Source organism: Nicotiana attenuata, unplaced genomic scaffold (assembly GCF_001879085.1).
Source record: "Nicotiana attenuata strain UT unplaced genomic scaffold, NIATTr2, whole genome shotgun sequence".
In the NCBI taxonomy this organism is placed as follows: domain Eukaryota; kingdom Viridiplantae; phylum Streptophyta; class Magnoliopsida; order Solanales; family Solanaceae; genus Nicotiana; species Nicotiana attenuata.
This window is the reverse complement of record NW_017672150.1, coordinates 112,913-135,092: the sequence shown is the minus strand read 5'-3', so window position 1 is coordinate 135,092 and position 22,180 is coordinate 112,913. Positions and strand designations below refer to the sequence as shown.

The 22,180-nt window shown below is 37.4% G+C and overlaps 3 protein-coding genes and 3 pseudogenes across 3 annotated transcripts; 4 read left to right on the top strand and 2 right to left on the bottom strand.

Moving 5' to 3' along the window:
* The first annotated feature begins 670 nt into the window (after positions 1 to 670).
* LOC109212074 (zeatin O-xylosyltransferase-like) lies at positions 671 to 2,057 on the top strand. Its single transcript, XM_019375690.1, has 4 exons — positions 671 to 752; positions 819 to 1,056; positions 1,144 to 1,715; positions 1,849 to 2,057. Exons 1-4 carry the CDS (start codon positions 671 to 673, stop codon positions 2,055 to 2,057), a joined length of 1,101 nt encoding a protein of 366 aa, XP_019231235.1.
* A 6,369-nt stretch (positions 2,058 to 8,426) lies between these two features.
* Positions 8,427 to 10,229, top strand: LOC109212075 (annotated as a pseudogene).
* Positions 10,230 to 10,684: 455 nt separating this feature from the next.
* Positions 10,685 to 12,382, bottom strand: LOC109212079 (zeatin O-xylosyltransferase-like). The gene has a single exon (XM_019375692.1). It carries the CDS (start codon positions 12,283 to 12,285, stop codon positions 10,885 to 10,887), a length of 1,401 nt encoding a protein of 466 aa, XP_019231237.1. The 5' UTR covers positions 12,286 to 12,382; the 3' UTR covers positions 10,685 to 10,884.
* Positions 12,383 to 13,883: 1,501 nt separating this feature from the next.
* Positions 13,884 to 18,083, top strand: LOC109212080 (annotated as a pseudogene).
* LOC109212073 (zeatin O-glucosyltransferase-like) lies at positions 17,145 to 18,536 on the top strand. The gene has a single exon (XM_019375689.1). The coding sequence runs from the start codon at positions 17,145 to 17,147 to the stop codon at positions 18,534 to 18,536; it is 1,392 nt and encodes a 463-aa protein (XP_019231234.1).
* A 321-nt stretch (positions 18,537 to 18,857) lies between these two features.
* LOC109212072 lies at positions 18,858 to 21,709 on the bottom strand (annotated as a pseudogene).
* Positions 21,710 to 22,180: the final 471 nt, after the last annotated feature.

The window sequence follows — 22,180 nt, the reverse complement described above, 5'->3', positions numbered from 1 at the left end:
TATCAATATTATCCATGACTTTTTGAATATAATCACTTTCGGGAGAATTCCTAATCTCCACACTTGAGAACCCTAAATTTGAGGCTTTAGAAATGTAAAAGTTAAACCCATTAGTTATCTATTTTCTAAGCGGATAATATAGTTCTTATCCATATTTGACCCGTTTTTAATTCATTATCCAACTCCTTTTTAATGGATAATATGGGTGAATAACTATTTTCTTTTAACATTTTGCCACTACTACCGGTGTGTGTCTAAGACTAGTTAAGCATAAAAATAGTGTCTTAGATATTTGGTCTATAGAAAAATTTCCCGTAAAAAAATTGCGTAATAGGTTTTTGGCTATAAGCTCGGGCAGTAAATTATGTACTATTAGACCAAAAAAAATTAATCTTACCTATCAATAGATGCATGCATAAACGAACTTGGAGTGCACGGCAGTCAAATGAGTCAACTTCATTTCTCATCCAATTGAATAAATTTATTTTTTACATGACGTAATGATATACGTCATTCCACATGTGCCTCTTTGTATCGTGACAAGAAGATAAGTCTAATAAAGTAAGCTGTTTATATTTGTATATAAAACCCTTCCAATACAAACTTTATAAAAAGGCAATCAAACTCCTCTGTATACTTCAATTCAAATTCTCAAACTTGTTTTCTCCATATGGATAGCAGCAATGAAATAGCTATAGTTATGGTTCCATTTCCAGCTGAAAGCCATCTCAATCAACTTCTCCAACTTGCCTGTATAATCACCTCGTCCTCTAAACTTCCAGTATACTATATTGGTTCAGCCACTCATAATCTTTAAGCTCGTGTTCGAGCCAACGCCTTAAATCCTTCGAACATAGCCAAAATCCATTTCCATGATCTCCCAACTCCTGATTTTGCTTCACCTACACCTAATCCTAATGCCTTGAGTAAATTCCCATCCCAACTTTTCCCATCCTTTGATGCTAATTCTAAGCTTTTGCGCGAGCCTATTGCTTCTTTCCTTCGAGATGTTTCGTCTAAATCAAGACGGGTTATCGTTGTTCATGATGTTTTAATGTCATATAATGTTCAGGATGTTTCTTCCTTGCATAATGTTGAGTCCTATATATTTAACTGTGTTTCTTTTTTCTTTATGTATTGTAGTTTCACATGCATACCTAAAGGAATGCCTATTCCACTTGAAGATGAATTACTTCAAAAGTTACCTTCACTTGAATTAGATGCACCAGAAGAGATTAACAAGTTAGTAGCTTTTCAACTTCAGTATAGAGATATTAGAGCTGGTGATTTGTACAATTCAAATAAAGTACTTGAAGGTAATTTTCTTGATTTGATGGCAAAATTTGCTAGTACACAAAATAAGAAGCAATGGGCAATCGGACCGATTTTACCTACTAAACTAGATCATGTATCAAATAAGAGAAACATATGTTTAGATTGGCTTAACAACCAACCTCTAAGATCAGTTCTTTATGTATCTTTTGGATCGTCGACTACATTTTCTGATAAGGAAATCATGAAGCTCGGGCTGGGATTAGAGCGAAGTGAACAGAAGTTCATATGGGTGTTGAGAGATGCCGATAGAGGAGATATATTTAAAGGGGAAGATAGAAGATTTGAGTTGCCAGAGGGGTTTGAAGAAAAAGTTAAAGGGGTCCGGTTAGTGGTAAGAGAATGGGCGCCACAGCTAGAAATCTTGGCTCATTCGTCGACAGGTGGGTTCATGAGTCATTGTGGATGGAATTCTTGTATAGAGAGTATTACTATGGGAGTGCCAATAGTTGCTTGGCCTATGCATTCTGAACAACCAATTAATGCCTTTTTTTGTGACGGAAATACTTAAAATAGGACTGATTGTGAGAGAGTGGGAGAAACGCGAGGAGCTAGTGAGTGCCTCCACTATTGAGAATGTTGTGAGGAAGTTAATGGCATCAGAAGAAGGCGATGAGATTAGGAAAAGAACAGAAGAATTAGGAGAAGCAGTAAGGCAGTCCAGAGAGAAAGGGGGTTCTTCTCAACTGGAGTTGCATTCTTTCATTGCTCATATCACAAGATAGACTTTCGAAAACAGCCTCTCTACTCCCTCGGGGTAGGGTTAAGGTCTGTGTACATACTACCCTCCCCAGACCCTACTAGTAGGATTTTAGTGGGTCATTGTTGTTGTTGTTGTTGTTGTTGTTTGTTTATGTCCTACGTACATAGAAATATTTTATGAAAAAAGATTTTGTTTGTGGATTGCTGTGTACTGTTTTGGCTTTTGTAACTCTTGGATGATTGTTTATTGTAAAGTACAGAGACAATAGAGAAATCTCTCTTGTGTTGTATTCAAGAAGTAACAAGTATATATACAAGTACATAGAGTCTTAATTATGGAAAGAATCAAAAAGAAAATCCTATAAATCTGCTGTGAATCCCTATAATTATGCTAGCTATGTATATTACATAAGATTATGTCTACATTCATTATCTAACACTCCCCCTTAAGCTGGAGCATAGATATTGATCATGCCCAGCCTGTTACAAAGGTAATCAACTCGAATTTCATTCAACGCCTTTGTGAACAAATCAGCCGGTTGCTCTCCTGTCTTCACGTAGCCAGTGGAGATCAAGTTCTCCTGAATCTTCTCACGAATAAAATGGCAGTCAACCTCAATATGCTTAGTTCTTTCATGATACACCGTATTTGACGCAGTATGGAGGGAAGCTTGATTATCACACCAGAGTTTTGCTGGTATTGGATGCTCTAACCCAATTTCAGTCAACAGATGATGTATCCACATAATCTCACATGTAGACTGTGACATAGCTCTATACTCGAATTCTGCACTAGATCAAGATACAACATTTTGCTTCTTACTCCTCCATGATACCAGGTTTCCTCCAACAAAGACACAATAACCTGTAGTAAATCTTCTATCAGTTTTCGATCCAGCCCAGTCAGCATATGCAAAACACTCAATACGAGTATGATTGTGATTGCTATATAATATGCCTAGTCCAGGAGCTCTTTTCAAGTAACACAAAATCTGTTCCAAAGCTGCCCAATGTTTGACTGTTGGTGCAGACATGAACTGGCTAACAACACTTACCGCAAAAGCAATATCTGGACGAGTCGCAGTAAGGTAGTTTAATTTCCTAACTAACCTCCCGTATCTCTCTGGATCGTCAAAAGGATCACCATCATCTTTCATAAGATGCACATTAGGAACCATTGGAGTAGTGCAAGGTTTAGCTGCCAACTTTCCAGTTTCTGCAAGCAAGTCAAGAATGTACTTTCTCTGAGACAAAAGAATTCCCTTCTTGCTTCTATTTACTTCTACTCCCAAAAAGTATTTCAACTGGCCCAAGTTCTTTGTATGAAACCTAGTATGCAGAAAAGACTTGAGGGAAGAAATCCTCGCATAGTCACTTCCTGTGATAACAATATCATCAACATATAAAACAAGGAGAATAGTGCCGGCTACTAATTTCCGATAGAAGACCGAGTGATCGCACTTACTCATTTCCAACCCAAACTCCTGAACTACCTCACTGTACTTGCCAAACCAAGCTCGTGGACTCTTTTTCAAGCCATAAAGGACTTATTCAAATGACAGACTTTCCCATACTCCCCCTGAGCAAAAAAACCGGGTGGTTGCTCCATATACACTTCCTCCTGAAGATCACCATGAAGGAACGCATTCTTGATATCCAACTGATGTAAAGGCTAATTCTCGGACGCAGCTAGAGAAATAAATAAGCAGACAGAACTGAGTTTGGCAACCGGGGAGAAGGTGTCAGAATAATCCACCCCATAAGTCTGAGCATAGCCTTTCGCCACAAGTCTGGCCTTAAGTCTTGCCACAGAACCATCTGGATTAACTTTAACTGTAAAGACCCACTTGCATCCCACTGCTTTCTTTCCCTTTGGTAAATCTACCAAATCCCATGTGCGGTTGTCCTCTAAAGCATGTATTTACTCAAGCATTGCATCAGACCATCCGGGATGATTCAAAGCCTCCTTCACTGTTTTGGGTACGGAGATGGAGTCTAGAGAAACAATCATAGATCTAGACGTAGAGGATAAGTGGTCATAGGAAACAAAGTTAGCAATAGAATATGTCGATTTGCAAGTACGTGTACCTTTGTGAAGAGCAATGGAAGGTCAAGGTTATCTGGAGGATCAGGCAAAGGAGGATCAGATGATGCAGGAACTGGTGCGGGACATGTATCATTTGTCTCTCACCTCCGCGAATAAACTTCAACAACTGGAGGTCTTGCTGGAGCAGGTACTGAAGGCATGATAGTTGATTGGTGCTCAATAGAAGAACTGCGAGATCGAAGAGTATCATCTGATTGTTCTGTCAAAGTACGGGTAACCTGATATACTAGCCACTCATCTTCCTCCCCCTGGCTTGTAGAAATGGGAGGTGCATAGAAGAATGGTGTAGTCTCTGAAAATACCACATCAGTTGACACTAAATATTTTCCAAGCTCAGTGGAATAACATCGATACCCCTTCTAAAGGCGAGAATAGCCCAGGAAAACGCACTTCACATCCCGTGGATCCAACTTGGTAAGAGATGGTCGAACATATCGAACATAACATGTGCTTCCAAACACCTTAGGTTCCACCGGAAATAATGACTTATTCGGAAGAAGAACACTATAAGGCACATTACCATCGAGTACACTAGATGGCATGCGATTAATCAGAAAACAAGCCGTAGAAACTGCATCAGCCCAGACTGTTTAGGAACCTTCATTTGGAACAAAAGTGCTCGAGCTGTCTCAAGTAGATGCCTATTCTTCCTCTCAGCAACTCCATTTGAGAGGGTGTATCAACATATGAAGACTGATGTAATATGCCATGTTGTCTCATGTAGGACTGAAATAACTCTGACATGTATTCTTTAGCGCTATCACCCCTTAGAGTACGTATTGAAGCATTGAATTGAGTTTTGAATTCAGCACAAAAGGCAGAAAAATGAGTACACACTTCAGAGCGGCTCTTCATAAAGTAAATCCAAGTCATTCGAGAAAAATCATCTATAAAAGTGATAAAATACTTATGCCCAGTTTTAGAAACAACCGGACATGGTCCCCAAACATCAAAATGGACTAACTCAAAAGCTGACTCAGCTTGCTTATTAACCCTTGGACTTAACGAGATGCGATGGTGTTTTGCAAATCGACATGACTCACAATCCAATGATGAAATATTTTACTGAGGACAGAGCTTCTTTAACAAAGGCAAAGAGGGATGTCCAAGTCGACAATGTGCTTCAAAAGGAGACACGATACTAGAGCATGCAACCGAACTGGCTCCCATTAATCAAGGATGTAGAGATCACCAGATATATATCCTTTACCAATAACCTGCATCGTCTTAAGATCTAGAAAAACAATGATCGGGAAAGAATGCAACACAACAATTAAGGTCTTTGGTAATTTTACTAACAGAAATCAAGTTAAAGGCCAAGTTGGGTAGACTTAATACAGATGATAGGGTAATAGAGGAAGTTGGTTTAACAGTCCCAGATCCAACACTGCTACAAGTTGATCCATCAACTACAGTAACCGGAGATGGTGCTTTATGTGAGCGAAAGCTAGAAAAAATATTTGGATTACATGTCACATGATTTGTAGCACCTGAATCGATCACCCATTTATTGGAAGAGGTGATGAGACATGTTTTATCTGACCCAGCAAAGGCAGTAACTGAAGAAGATTCCTTAACTGATTCATGATATTGAAGGAATTTTAGAAACTCATCCGAAACCAAGATTGTTGGACTAGGAATTTCATTATTATTCTTTACCATCTTTTTTTTCCTTTCAATAACAAACTGATTAAACTAATAGAGGTCCCCGAAGCTAAAAGATACCCAAGCATATCCTGGTAGATACGAAATCAACAATCTATTGAACAAGATTCAACTTTAATAATCCACTCAACCAAATCAGAGAACCAAACGAATTTGTCCCCAACTCAAACAAAATCAGAGACCAACAAAGTTTCTGATAAGGAAAGACCCAACAGACAATATCAAGTCACTAATCAATCACCACAATGAGTCAAAAATAAAGATGCAAGCTTCTCACACAGGCAACCTCTAAGAAAAGTACCACAGAATTAAAGAAATCGAATAACCAATAAACCAAACTCAAACCTGACCAAACAAAGTGAGAATAAGATCTGGTCTGAGCCCTGAGGTTGTTCTTTGCCAAAATGTGGTTCTATGATCAGAGAACCACCACAAGTCAACTGGAAATGTCAAAAAGACCTCAGATTAGCTTCCGGCCAAGGAATTTTCGGCAGCGGATTTGACTCAACTCCGGCGAGCAGTAGACCTGCTCTAATACCATGTAAAGTACAGAGACAATAGAGAAATCTCTATTGTATTGTATTCAAGAAGTAACACGTGTATATACAAGTACATAGAGCCTTAAATATGAAAAGAATCAAAAAGAAAATCCTATAAATCTGTTGTGAATCCCTATAATTATGCTGGCTATGTATATTACATAAGATTATGTCTACATTCACTATCTAACATTTATAATTTGGCAGACCTCCTACATGTAAAGGTTGTATGCAAAATAAAGCATGCTAAATTATTGTGACACGGTGTTATTGTACCTTTCACCTTGTCACAATAAGAAATGACCAATTACAGTCAAACCTCTCTATAACAACCTCGTTTGTTCCGAATATTTTTGGATGCTATAGCGAAATGTTGTTATATAGAACATTATATTATAATATAACATGAAAATTGGTTCCGGAACAACTTGACTTTTATAGTGAAGTGTTGTTATATAGTGATGCTGTTATAGAGAGGTCTGTATATGATAAAAATTTGGAGGTATGGGAAGAAAAGTATGTGGTGCAAAAGTATTGTGACCAGAGTTTTGGCGTCTTGCATGAAAGTTCACATCAAAAGACTTGGCTTCATCCCAAAAGCTAATAAGAAGTTGAAAAAATTTGTGGTGCTATGGTAAAAAGTTACTTACATAAGGCGTTTACACTATTCCAATAAATATATAATATACGTCTTACAAACATGGTTATCCTTGTACTGATATACGATAATTACTTGATACGCTTTCTCACCCTAATTAACATTTAACCATGGTAAATTTATATAATTTGGTGTAAATACTTGAAAGGAATAAATTTAATAAGAAGTGTTCCTAATCATTCATAGAAGTTTATACCAGTAAATCATGTCATATTTGGCCCCAAGAGAAGCAAGTAATACTCAAAAGCTAGGAAGAAGAATAAACAAGTGCATGGGTACAACAAAAGACATTTACTATAAGATCTATGGACTTTTATTAATAGTATCTAACGTACAATATCTTTTGTTTTATTGGTTCAATCTTTAAGGTTCTTATTTTTATTTTTTAAAATTATAAGTTCAGATCTATTCTTTGTTGCAAAGTTAGTGAATTTTTACACATAAACTTATATTTCAGGCCGAAAATACTAGGTTCAGATAATTCTCGTGCCATAAAGCCGCATCCGCCCTCCATTATTGGAGCAATGCACATCTATTATTTGAGCTAGCTGATTTATATCTCCTTATTATATGCTCTCTATCCTCACAAGGTAGGGGTAAGGTCTACATACACACTACTCTCTCCAGACCCCACAGTGTGGGATATTACTGGGTGTTGTTGTTGTTGATTTAATTCTAGAAGAATATTAATTACTTGAGCTTTAGAGTTTGAATTTTAATTCTGTTAATTTAGGTTAGGAATAATCCTATTAAGTTACTAGATTCTAACCTAATAATTTATACATATAGATTTTTTAAAAATAAAATTTGAACCAAAGCTACTGAGTTTGGCCAAGCACGGAAGCTATTCTCTAGCTCTGCCCTTATTCATGATTGATCAGTTTCCAGGATTCGAGAACCACATGGCCGAAGTTATACACACACACACTTTGTATGTTATACAAAAATTATACACTTTTTCAGCTATCGAATGTAAATAGTTTCTGATGCACGCTAAAAGTGATAATATCCAGAAGTTATACTCTAGCTCCGCCCCTGTTCATGATTGATCAGTTTCTACGACTCGAGAAACACATGCCAAAAATTGTACCCAACAATCAAATAATGGAGAGACCCTACTGAAAATTGTCATGGCCTTAGAATTGAGGGAATTGTACAAAATGTTGTGATGTTATTTATGCGGTTAGTTATGTAAGCTTGTAATTGATAAGTTGTTGTCAAGTGATCAGAGGGTCACGGGTTCGAACGGTGGAAATAGCCTCTTGCAAAAATACAGAGTAAGGCTGCGTACAATAGACCCTTGTGGTCTGGCCCTTCCCCGGACCCGTGCATAGTGGGAGCTTAGTGCACCGGGCCACCCTTTTTTACTTCACTTTATATTAACTTGAAGAAAAATAATAGTTAAACATTACATCCTGAAATACCATTTAGTTTAATCAATGGATAACATTGAAAATCTTGTAAATCAAGAACTTACAAACTTGAAACAAGATGAAGTAGTTGTAATCATAGTTCCATTTCAAGCTCAAGGCCATCTTAACCAACTTCTCCAACTTGTTTGATCTCCTCCTATGGTCTCCGCGTCTACTATGTTGGTTTAGCCGCTTACAATCGTCAGGCCAGGGTCCGAGCCAATGCCTTAAATCCATCCGACATAGCCAAGATTCACTTCCTTGACCTTCCAATAACTCCCGACCTTTCCACTACCCCTCCGCTCGATCCCAATGTCTTGAGCAAAATACCTGTATCCCTCCGGGGAAGGGGTAAGGTATGCGCACATTCTACCCTCCCCACATCTCATTTGTGTGATTTTACTGGGTTGTTGTTGTTGTAGTATATAGGTATTAGCGCCGATGATATCTATAACACAAGCGGAGTAATTGAAGGTAATACTTTTATTGATTTGATGGCACAACTCGCTAGCGCACAAAATAAGAAGCAATGGGAAATTGGACCTATTCTCCCTACTAAACTAGCTAATCATATTTCATATACTAAGAAAAACAACTGTTTGGATTGGCTGAACAAGAAACCTTCAAAATCAGTTCTTTATGTATCTTTTGGAACGTCAACTTCATTTTCTGATGAACAAATCAAGGAGCTCGCGATGGGACTAGAACGAAGCAAACAAAAGTTCATATGGGTGTTGAGAGATGCCGATAAAGGAGATATCTTTACGGGGGAAATTAGAAGATTTGAGTTGCCAGAAGACTAAAAGGGGTAGGTTTAGTTGTAAGAGATTGGGCACCACAACCAGAAATCTCGGCTCATTCGTCGACAGGTGGATTCATAAGTCATTGTGGTTGGAATTCATGCATCGAGAGCATTACTATGGGAGTGCCAATAGCTGCTTGGCCAATGGATTGTGATCAACCAAAAAATGGTTTTCTGGTGACGGAAATATTGGAAATAGGCCTGATTGTGAGGGAGTGGAGAAACGCGAGGAGCTGGTGAGTGCATCCACCATTGAGAAGGTTGTGAGGAAGTTAATGGCATCAGAAGAAGGTGATATGATTAGGAAAAGAGCAGAGGAATTAGGAGCAGCAGTAAGGTAGTCGACAGAGAAAGGGGGCGCTTCTCGAATGGAGTTAGATTCTTTCATTGCTCATATCACTAGATAGATTTGTTTCTTACAAGAATCTTGCTATGGTTCTTAATTTTCCTTATTCAGTCTGTTTTCTCTATTCAATTTCTCATTTTACTTTTTCCATTTTTGTTGATCCTGTTTGATTTCTCTGTTTGTAGCTCAGACTATATCATATCTATAATTTCTTAAATGATCTCGGAATGCTTCAGTACTATCTGAAACTCTTCATCCATATTGGTTATATGACTATATGATTTTGACGTACCAGGAGGTCAGGGGTTCGTGCCGTGGAAACAGGCTCTTGCAGAAATGCAGGGTAAGACTGCGCAGGATAGACCCTTGTGGTCCGTCCCTTCCCCGGACTGCCGGACTCCGCGCATAACGGGAGCTTAGTGCACTGGGCAGCCCTCTACATGGAAAGGTTATATAACAGTTCTATTGTTCTCTACAACTACATAAGTTAAAGTGAAGAAGAGTTTTGGCACAACTTGATGAACAGGAGATAATTGGTAATGAAGTAATATAGCTGAAGATTTCATTTCAAGAAAAGTATTTACATTAAATGCAGCAAATTTATAAAGAGATTTTGGTAATATCTGTAGTTCAAAGCTTATAGGTCAACAATTTAATCATGTTCATTTTCTGTTCTAGAGGACAATTATCAAAACTGTTTGGTATTAAACCTGTCTAATTAAGTACAGACTACCTGTGTGTTGGGCTAAAACAACCGAAAGATACTCCGCAACTAGCTTTTTTTTGTCTATGTGCGTCTCTAAGCTTGTAAGAGAAAGTAAACCGAGCCCCACGCTGTTATTTTGCCCTCGCCATATTCGTCACGCGGAACCTCGGTTCTAATATTAGTTGTTGGTCTAAAACAGCCCAATGATACTCTTAACATGGTGTAATATTGTCCGCTTTGGGCCAAGCCCGCACGGTTTTTCCCAAAAGGCCTCACGCCATTAAGAGATCCCTACACCTTATATGTAGACTCCCAATATTTTCAGCAACCAATGTGAGACTTTGTTCGCACACCCAATATTATGAATCAAACATCATTGAAGAGCAAGAAAAAAAACATGCAGTAAACAAGACTCTAATAACTAAAGTCTTTTGTCATAAAACAGTGCAATATAGGATACATGGATACAACCAATTTATCATAGGCAAAAAACTGAGAAATGTATACAAGATCACTCTCCACATCAACCCTGTGTAGTCTGCATAGTTAGAACCATATTTATTACTATTAGTTAAGCTACTCTCTCTTCACTGAGAGAAATACAAAGCAATAAGTCTATCTTGTGATATGCGCAATGAAAGAATCCAACTCCATTTGAGAAGATCCCCCTTTCTCTGTGGACCGCCTTACGGCTTCTCCCAGCTCTTCTGCTCTTTTTCTAATCGCATCACCTTCTTCTGATGCCATTAATTTCGTCACAACATTCTCAATGGTGGATGCACTCACCAGCTCCTCGCGTTTCTCCCACTCCCTAACGAGCACGCCTATTTTAAGTATATCGGTCACCAAGAAACCATTTTTTGGTTGATCAAAGTGCATAGGCCATGCTACTATTGGCACCCCCATAGTAATACTCTCTATGCAAGAATTCCAACCACAATGACTCATGAATCCACCTGTCGACGAATGAGCCAGGATTTCTGGTTGTGGTGCCCATTCTCTCACTACTAAGCCCACCCCTTTCACTCTTTCCTCAAACCCTTCTGGCAATTCAAGTCTTCTAGCTTTCCCAGGAAAGATATCTCCTTTATCGGCATCCCTCAACACCCATATGAACTTTTGTTTGCTTTGCTCTAATCCCATCGCGAGCTCCCTAATTTGTTCATCAGAAAATGAAGTTGATGTTCCAAAGGATATATAAAGAACTGATTTTGGATGTTGTTTATTCAGCCAAACCAAACATATGTTGTCCCTATTTGAGAGATGATCTAGACGTTTAGTCGGGAGAATTGGTCCAATCGCCCATTGCTTCTTGTTTCGTGTGCTTGCTAGTTGTGCTATCAACTCAAGAAAAGTTGTACCTTCAATTACATAGCTTGTGTTATAGATATCACCAGACCTAATGCCCATATACGGTGCATAAAAACGTCGTCCTAGATGCATGATTTCATCAGAGTAACATCCTTCAAGGGAGGGCAGTCTTTTTAGCTGTTCTGCTTCAAGTGGAATGGGCAACCCTGCTATTTCGCATGTGTAACTACAGTACATATCGAAACTAGAAATGCAATGAAAGATATAGGACTCGACATTGTTAAAGGAAGCAACATCTTGAACATTATAGGACATTAAAGCATCATGAACAATGACAACTCGTCTTGCTTTAGATGAAATATCTCTTAAGAAGGAAGCAATAGGCTTGCGTAAAAGCATGCACGCGTTAAAGAGTGTTGGGATTTCATTAGATGCAAAATCAGGAGTGCTTGGGAGGTCATGGAAGTGGATCTTGGCAATGTCTGAAGGATTTAAGGCGTTGGCTCGGACCCTGGCCTTATGGTTATAGTCGGCTAAGCCAACATAGTAAACGCGGAGACCATAAGAGGAGATTAGACAGGCAAATTGGAGAAGTTGGTTGAGATGGCCTTGAGCTGGAACTGGGATCATGACTACAACTACTTCATCTTGTTTTAAGCTGCAGTTGAGTTCATGGTTTGCAAGATTTTCACTTTTAATATCCATGGGACCAAAAAGGAGTCAGAGGATTCTGTTTTTCTTTAAAGTAATGAAGTGAAGTTTGTGAGATTGTTTTGATTGGGATTTAAAGACATAGAAAGCTTTATATATAGCTAGTCTCTCACCTTAGCAGTATGTCCTTACTTCATGCAACTCATCCAGGGGCGGATCTAGAGTGTCGTCTATGGATTCACGTGAACCAAATAGCTTTTGTCCAGACTCTCTGTATGTATTAAAAAATCTACTCGTGCTCTGTGTGATTCATTTTGAATTCGAGAATCAAACGAGTTTTTCTTTGACTGTGATTTTCTCATATGCCTTTTCAATAATTTCTATTATTAATTATTGTGATTTATAGTACTTTTATGCAATTTCTTCAATATGTAAAATTTATTTCAAAAAACTTAAAGAATTCTATATTCAAATTCGCTATCAAAATTAATAAGTTTGACTCTCGAAATCCGAATGACACCACGTAAATTGGGACGAAGGGAATAAAAAACATCTATAAATATTTGACTGCGATCAAAATTCTTATTGTACATAAACTTGAGATCGTTGTGGGAGCTCATATACTTCAAATCTTGGATCCGCCTTTGACATATACTTATTTAAGCTGAGTTACAAAGGTTATGTTCTTGCACAAAATACATTATCCAATTAAAGTACTGGGTTAGTTATACTTTTACTTTTATGTTATTTCTAAAAGTTTTTTCACTTGAGCCTCTCTTTCTTTAAATATATAAGAAGAGAAGTTTCAACGGCAATTACTAGAATTTTAGGTTGAGTGTATAGTTTTTCTAGTAGGTACGTGATAAAATTAACTATTCTTTCATTTGTATCCATTTATATTTGTTTTTTCTTATTAGCTTTTGTGCATGTCTCCTTTATTTTGGCTGAATTCAAGTTTTTTTGATGTGAAATTTCATGAAAGCTTTACTTCTAATGTCTGACTATTCGATGCGAATCTAAAATTAGTCACATAATGCACCTGATGGAAGTACTTCTAGAATATTGAAAATTAATCTTCAACAGAGTCTCATCCTTTCGCTCGAGATGTATATCTTGAAAATGTATTTTTTTTTTGCTCTCGGTTCAAGTTTACCATCTCTCACATAAGTATAGGCGTGACAACCAAACACTCTCAATTTGAGAGTAATCATCATGTGCGTTGACGATATCTATTATTTATTCGTATATATTATCAAAAAGATTGTCAAATGAATCTGTTGGATGTGAGCCAACTTCGAGTTTCAAAAAATAAATAATTTATTACAATGACAAATATTAATTAGTAGTACTATGTTGTAGTGTTGCCTTCTGTATGACAGCATTGCTATTAATTAGAGTTAGACTAATCATAGTCTATATAAAATCATTAACATTAATTATTCTAATTGCCTTCATTTTAATATTGGATGAATATATTGAAGTTTATAGATTTGAAATTTTAATGCTTTTAAGTTACTGGATTCTAGATTAATAATTTGTACATATTCAATAGATTTCTTAAGATAAATATAGGGTGCGTTGCTTATATTTGCAAGCAGAGTTCAAAGATTTCTCATTTCTAAACTTTCTCATACTCTCTTAAATCAGACAAATTTTTCCCAATGGCTGAAAAATGCACCTCAAACAGCTCAATATATGTAGTCATGGTACCACTTCCAGCACAAGGACATCTCAATCAACTCCTCCATCTCTCTCGACTCGTTTCCTCGTACAATATCCCTGTCCATTATGTTGGAACCACTGCTCATATTCAACAGGCGAAAATCCGGGCTCATGGCTTTGATCCTCTGACCATAACAAACATTCATTTCCATGAATTTCAAACTCCTCCTTTTGAAACTGCCCTTCCAAATCCTAATGCTTCTAACAAATTCCCAAACCACCTAATGCCTTCTTTCTACGCCACGTTCCATCTCCACGAGCCAGTTTGCGCTCTAGTACGCGAACTTTTGAGCAAAAATCATAAGAAAGTGGTTGTTATTTATGATAATTTAATGAATTGAGTGGTTCAAGATTTGCCTAAAATGTCAAATACAGAGTGCTATTCTTTCAATAGTACTTCAACTTTCATGACAAATTCATTTTTGTGGGAATTCAAAGGAAAACCTCTTCTACCTGGAACTGAACTTTATGAGGATATCCCATCAATTTTAGACTGTTTTCCAACAGAGTTTTGGGAATTTTTGACGATACAAGAACAATTTGATGGGAAGATCAGTTGTGGTGAACTTTACAATTCGTCGAGAGTAATAGAAAGTTTGTACCTTGATTTAATGGCTAAAGAATATGATGGCTTGAATCAATGGGCTATAGGTCCATTCAATCCGTTGGAGCCAAATGCGACAAGCAAAGATTCCAACAAACGCCACGACTCCCTCCATTGGCTTGACAAACAAGAACAAAACTCAGTTATTTTCGTGTCATTTGGTACGACTACTTCGTTGTCTAATGAAGAAGTCAAAGAAGTCGCGATTGGTCTAGAGAAAAGCGAGCAAAAGTTCATTTGGGTACTCAGGGATGCCGACAAAGGAGATGTTTTTACAAGTGAAGTTAGAAAAGTCCAATTGCCTAAAGGATATGAAGAAAGAATAAAAGAAAGAGGGATTATAGTAAGAGATTGGGCACCCCAATTGGAAATTTTAGCACATAGTTCAACAGTCGGTTTTATGAGTCATTGCGGATGGAAATCGTGTATGGAAAATATGTCAATGGGAGTTCCTATAGCAGCCTGGCCAATGCATTCAGATCAGCCAAGGAATTCTCAACTTGTAACAAATTATCTGAAAATTGGACTAATTGTTAGGCCATGGACGCGTCAAGATGAACTTGTAACATCAGAAATGATTGAAAATGCTGTAAAAACTTTGATGGATTCAACAGACGGAGATGAGATGAGGAAAAGAGCAGCAGATTTGAGTAATGCTATCAAAAAATCAGTTAAGAATGATGGCATAAACCGCGCTGAGATGGATTCATTCATCGCTCATATTAGTCATTGAAAACAGATTTATCAGTACAATATCTATATGAAATTATAAGAATTACTACTTTATTAAGAATGGTATAATATATGAATTTATATCAATAGTCTATTAAGTGTCTGTCATATGACCAGGAGGTCCGAAAACAGCCTTTTGCAGAAATGCATAATAAGGCTGCATACAATAGTCCCTTATGGTCCGGTCCTTCCTGGACCCCGCACATAGCGACAGCTTAGTGCACCGGGCTGCCCTAGTCCATTAAGTATGCAATATCATGGCTATTTTCGAGTTCCAAGCTGAGGGAACTGCTCCCTTTCTATCTGTTTTTAGCCTCTTTAACTGAAGTATATGTTCTACTTATCTTGAGTTCTTGAATCAGAGTATAAGATTAAGGTATATGAATTTATGAAACACTTTCAACCAACAAAAGAATTCTATTAAAATGTCTACAGAGAGGTTTCACCGACAACAACAACATATCCGATGTAATCCCACAAGTGGGGTTTGGGGAGGGTAGAGAGTATGCAGCCTTACCCCTACCTTGTGCCGGTAGAGAAGCTGTATCCGATAGACCCTTGGCTCAAAACAAACATACATAATCACAACAGTATAGAGAAAAAATACGCAATAGTAAAAAAGTCAAAGAAGCAATAACAACAACAATATCATGGTAAATCTGAAACACAACATCGTCAGATAATAATAGAAATCTAATAATAAGGAAATGCGAGAATAACATTACCACTACTGGAATGAAAGGAGAAGTTTCACTGGAACAACTTCTTTTTTATTTCAGCTGGACTTGGTTGGATGTATTTGTTTCTCACGTGATAATACAAATAAAGAAAAGGGCCAAAAGTTACCCTTTCAACTATTCGAAAAGGACCACTTTTACCATTCGTTAAATTTTGGTACCTATTAAGTCTCCGCCGTCTAAATTTTGGACTACTTCTACACTTATCCTTTAATGGCTGAATCTTAAATCCTAATCCTTGTTTAATTAGATTAATTAGCATAGCTAAAGGGTGGTTTTAAAATTTGTATTTTATCTTTAACTCTAGTACATTGAATGAATAGAATATGTATTTCATGTGAGAAAAGCCAAAAAACTAACAAAACCTGAAATAAAAATTAAAATCAACTCCATTTTATTTGGTTGATTCAAGTCAAAAGCAATAATCTGAAGCAACCTGGACAAATAATAAATCTTAAATTAATCAATTAGATAATAATTGAATAGCTTAACGGTTGAATTCACTATAAATGAGTAATTAGTCCGTCACTAGGAGGGAATGGGGTGGGGAAAAATATACAGGTGAAAGAGATGGATTAAGACATATATTTGTTAACTTCTCCCACTGTGTTTTGTTTAATGGTATAAAGCACAAATTTTCAAAGGTTTGAATTTTCTATTTTCTTTGATTTCCCAACCCAGTGTTAGGTACTCGCTTTGGGACTTGATTAATCCAGATTTGCGCCAGAAAGTCCCACTTTTTGGGGGGCCCCGATTAATCAAGAATTACGCCAGATAGTCCCACTTTGAGGTGATAAAGCGCTCCCTATAAAAGACGACTTCATATCCAGGGCTCGAACCCAAGACATCTGGTTGATGATGAATGAGTACTTATCACTCCAGCACAACCTTTGATGGTTACTCACATTTTATTTGTACATATATATTAATCATGGCCGGTTGAAATGAAAAGGAACTTTATTTTTATAAACACTTTTGACAACAACTTTTATGGTAAAATCATCAAAGTTTCCAAGTCTTAGTTCTGTTTACCTTTGTTCAATTCTCATATATTTCAAAGTCAATACCTTGAAAAAACACAAAAAAGTTTGAATACTAAAAACCTTCTAATTTCTTTCATGGATAGCAGCAAGTTGAAACAAGATGAAGTAGCTATAGTTATGGTTCCTTTTCCAGGTCAAGGACATCTCAATCAACTTCTCCAACTTGCTTGTTTAATCTCCTCATCACATAATCTTCCAGTATACTATGTTGGCTCAGCGACACATAATCGTCAAGCCAGGGTTCGCGCCAACGCCTTAAATCCTTCCGACATAGCCAAAGTCCGATTCTACGATCTCCCAACTCCTGAATTTGCCTCACCTCCACCTGACTTTAACTCCTTAAACAAATTCCCCGCGCATCTTGAGCCATCGTGGGCTGCTTGTATGCTTATGCGCGAGCCTATTGCTTCATTCTTTCACGATATTTCATCTAAGGCAAGACGAATTGTTGTTGTACATGATTCTTTAATGTCTTATAATGTTCAGGACGTTTCTTCCTTGCCTAATGCAGAATCCTATATATTTAATTGCATTTCAGTTTTCACTTTGTACTGTTTCATATGCTTATCTAGTGGTATGTCTATACAACTTGAAGAAGAATTGCTTAAAAAGTTACCTTCCCTTGAAGGAATTATGACAGATGAAATCAGGGAACGCGGAGCTTCTCAGAGTCCGTATATGGATATTAGGTCAGGTGATATTCATAATACGAGCAGAGTAATCGAAGGCAAGTTTCTTGATTTGATGGTAGAAGTAACAAGTACACAGAACAAGAAACAATGGGCAATTGGACCGGTTCTGCCTACTAAACTTGATCATGTCTCGAATACGAACAATATATGTTTGGAGTGGCTTAACAAACAACCTCCAAGATCAGTTCTTTATATATCATTTGGAACAACAACTTCATTTTCTGATAGGGAAATCAAGGAGCTCGCGATGGGATTAGAGCAGAGCAAACAGAGGTTTATATGGGTGTTGAGAGATGCCGATAGAGGAGATATCTTTACTGGGGAAGCTAGACGAGTTGAGTTGCCAGACGGGTTCGAGGAAAGAGTAAAAGAAGTTGGATTAGTGGTCAGAGAATGGGCACCACAACCAGAAATCTTGGCTCATTCGTCGACAGGTGGATTCATGAGTCATTGTGGTTGGAATTCTTGTATAGAGGGTATTACTATGGGAGTTCCTATAGCTGCTTGGCCTATGCACTCTGACCAACCGAAAAATGGTTTCTTGGTGACGGATATACTGAAAGTAGGCCTGACTGCGAGGGAGTGGGAGAAACGCGAGGAGCTAGTGAGTGCATTCACCATTGAGAATGCCGTGAGGAAGTTAATGGCATCAGAAGAAGGCGCCAAAATTAGAAAAAGAGCAGAAGAATTGGGAGAAGCCGTAAGGCTGTCCACAGAGAAAGGTGGTGCTTCTCGAATGGAGTTGGATTCTTTCATCGCTCATATCACAAGATAGATTTGTTTTTCACTAATTCTCAAGGCCAAGGGGTCTAGCTCTATGCAGAATACATTTCTCAGTTGTTTGCACATAAATGCTATGACAAAATGACATTCCTATGTGCTGTATTGGTGTTTTCTTCATAATCAATGCTGTATGGTTTAATATAAAACATTTTGATACTTGTCCTATATGCTTTGAACTTCTGATATTGCTAAAGTTAATTAATTCTGATAGCTGCATATAACTTTTAGATTATATATGTGACTAAAATTCATTGTATGTAAGTCATTAATATGGCACATGTAACTAAGAGTTTAAAAGCAGTCATGCTTTCTACCTATATATACACTTGTATGTGTTATCTGCAAGCTGAAATTCTAAGATTTCTCTTCTCTAAATATTTTTCTATTCCTTTTAACTCTGTTATCACCTCCCAAAACTTTCCAGTGGTTGATAAGTGTACTTAAAAAGTCGCGGTATAATATTCTAAGACATATGCTCGGAGTCTTAGATGGTCTGAGCAAAGGAGAATATGTTTTCATTGTCATGGCATTCCCTATATATAGTGTATTGATATGTTTTCTTACATCATACCTCTTGTGCTAACTAAGAAACACTCAACGAGTAATGTGGGCAATGAAAGAATCCATCTCAGCGCGGTTTATGTCCCCATCTGTTACTGATTTCTTGATAGCATTACTCAAATCAGCTGCTCTTTTCCTCATCTCATTTCCCTGTGGTGAAGCCATCAAAGTTTTCACAGCATTTTCAACCATTTCTGATGTAACAAATTCATCTCAACGTGTCCATGGCTTAACAGTTAGTCCAATTTTCAAATACTTTGTTACAAGTTGAGAATTCCTTGGCTGATCTGAATGCATTGGCCAGGCTGCTATAGGAACTCCAAAGGAAATACTTTCTATACACGAATTCCATCCACAATGACTCATAAAACCGCCTGTTGAATTATGTGCTAATATTTCCAATTGAGGTGCCCAATCTCTTACTAAAATACCTCTTCCTTTTAGTTTCTCTTCATATCCTTCAGGCAATTGTACTTTTCTAACTTCACTTGTAAAAACATGTTCTTTTGTCGGCATCTTTAAGTACCCAAATGAACTTTTGCTTGCTTTTCTCTAGACCAATCGCGAGTTCTTTGACTTCTTCATCAGACAACGAAGTAGTCGTACCAAATGACACAAAAATAACTGAGTTTGGTTCTTGTTTGTCAAGCCAATCGAGGGATTCGTGATGTTTGTTTGAGTCTTTGCTCTTCTCTTTTGGCTCTAAAGGATTGAATGGACCTATAGCCCATTGCTTCAATCCATCATACTCTTTGGCCATTAAATCAAGGTACAAACTTTCTATTACTCGCGACGAATTGTAAAGTTCACCACAATGAATCTTCCCATCAAACTGTTCTAGTATCTTCAAATATTCCCAAAACTCTATAGGAAAACAGTCTAAAATTGATGGAATATCCTCATAATGTTCGGTTCCAGGTAGGATAGGTTTTCCTTTGAGTTACCACAAAAATGAATATGTTATGAAAGCTGAAGTACTATTGAAAGAATAACACTCTGTATTTGGCATCTCAGGCAAATCTTGAACTACCCAATTCATCAAATTATCATAAACAACAACCACTTTTTTAGTATTTGCGCTTAGAAGTTCGCGTACTAGAGAGCAAACTGGCTCGCGGAGATGGAACGTGGCGTAGAAAGAAGGCATTAGCTGGTTCGGGAATTTGTTAGAAGCATTAGGATTTGGAAGGGGAGTTTCAAAAGAAGGTGTAAGAAATTCATGGAAATGAATTTTTGTTGTGGTGAGAGGATCAAAACCATGAGCCCGAATTTTTGCCTGTTGAATATGAGCAATGGTTCCAACATAATGGACAGGATATTGTACTAGGAGACGAGTCGAAAGAGATGGAGGAGTTGATTTAGATGGCCTTGTGCCGGAAGTGGTACTAGACCAGTGCCACTTTGGCCGCGTCTTACAGTGACGAAGCCAGGAATTTTAATTCAGTGTTAGTTGTTGACAAAGGGTGTTCAACTGACGACCTTTCACCTGCTGTAGACTCACCTTGGCGTCTTGTGCACCATTTTGGCCACGGGTTTTTGAGGTAAGCTTTTCAGAACTCGTTACCTTGTTCGACTGAACTCGTTGGTTCCGCGCTCTATTCGGTCGTAACCCGGTTCGAGAACCTTCTCTCATAGATTCCCTTCACCAAGGTAAGCTATTAGTTCTCTAGTGATACAATTTTAGAAGTAATCTAATGAAGTGTGTTATTGAGGAACAAAAAGGATCATTTTATAAGCAATGGTTTTGAAGATTTGAACAAATATTGGCCAACCATTTGCTACATGATTTATCAATGGAACACAAAATGTGTTGCTACAAGATATAGAATTTTATTTTGACATTATCTCTTTGATTTTGTTCAAGGCGACTAATGGAGTAGTAACACCAATAACAAGACAATTGAATGTCATATTCATACAACGTGGACCTAATGGAGCTCCATATATCTTCATCACATAGCATAATAACAAGAAACCAATATGACAAATTAAGCTAAACAAATTTTGCATCATGAATGGTTTTCACCTATCTATTCAATGCAAATGTTACATACTCGGGTTCAAATTTCAGCAAGACAAAAAAAAATAATTTCCTTTTTTTAATATCTAAATCGTGGTGGACATAGAGTTATCGGTACTTGTGCTGATGGAAGGTACTCTATCACGACCCATTTTCTGAACAAGCCGTGACCGGAACCCAATCACTAAACATGACTGAGCGAATCATCTCTGCTTATCAAATCTATTATAACTTCAAACTTTATATGCAACAAGGCAATACTTTAACCAAATACTTTTGATTAACTTAAATATTTAAATAAGAGAAAATCTCACTTTATACCCATTAACTCTAAATTATTTACCCTTTAATGCCTATGCCCAAACTATTTACTACTCCTACCCATGAGGCCCAAACTATTTACCCGGTTATTTTCACTAACTATTTTGTGTATGCCTTGAACCTGGTGTTGTGGGCAAATCCATATTATCCCTTTTCCCTTCCTCCTCTTTCACTGCACCTCTATCTTTTCCCTTCTTCACGACCTTTTCCTTTTCCTCTTCCTCCCCAGATTCTTCCTCTTCCTCTTGTTTGTCTACTTCCATTTCCCCTGCACTCTCTCTGTCTTCTCCTATTTCATCCTTATCATCATCAGTTTTATTTCTTCACTGTTCTGTTTAACCTTTTCTTCTTGCTCGTTTGTTTCTTTTTCTTGTTTCTTCTCTTCTAGGATTTCTTTCGCGGAAGCCATGGTAGTGATCTGTAGGTTTTGTCTGTGTGTTGAAGAGAAAAAAATCTTTTGAAGGAAAACTGTTGCAAATGAGTGAATTGGACCATATTTGTCAGATCCGGATGAATACTAGTAAAGATCGCGGGAATTCTTTTTTGGAAACGGTATATTTGGTTAACTACATATTAACTACTGGATTTCTCGTCAAGAAAGGGTATAAATCCAGTAGCTTCCTATAGTGAAAGAGGATCCCTACTAATATGGAAAACTATGTAATCATCCAACATTTGTTCCCATTACATTGCCTATGTCCAACAATTTTCAACTGCTTAATTATGTCAAAATT

Excerpts from the sequence above, each read along its gene's own strand:
- LOC109212074 (XM_019375690.1), top strand. The coding sequence starts at position 671 with ATGGATAGCAGCAATGAAATAGCTATAGTTATGGTTCCATTTCCAGCT. Across the intron at positions 1,057-1,143 it reads GTTGTTCATGATGTTTTAAT|TTTCACATGCATACCTAAAG; the intron begins GTCATATAATGT and ends TATGTATTGTAG. Across the intron at positions 1,716-1,848 it reads CTTGGCTCATTCGTCGACAG|GACTGATTGTGAGAGAGTGG; the intron begins GTGGGTTCATGA and ends TACTTAAAATAG.
- LOC109212079 (XM_019375692.1), bottom strand. The coding sequence starts at position 12,285 with ATGGATATTAAAAGTGAAAATCTTGCAAACCATGAACTCAACTGCAGC.
- LOC109212073 (XM_019375689.1), top strand. The coding sequence starts at position 17,145 with ATGGATAGCAGCAAGTTGAAACAAGATGAAGTAGCTATAGTTATGGTT.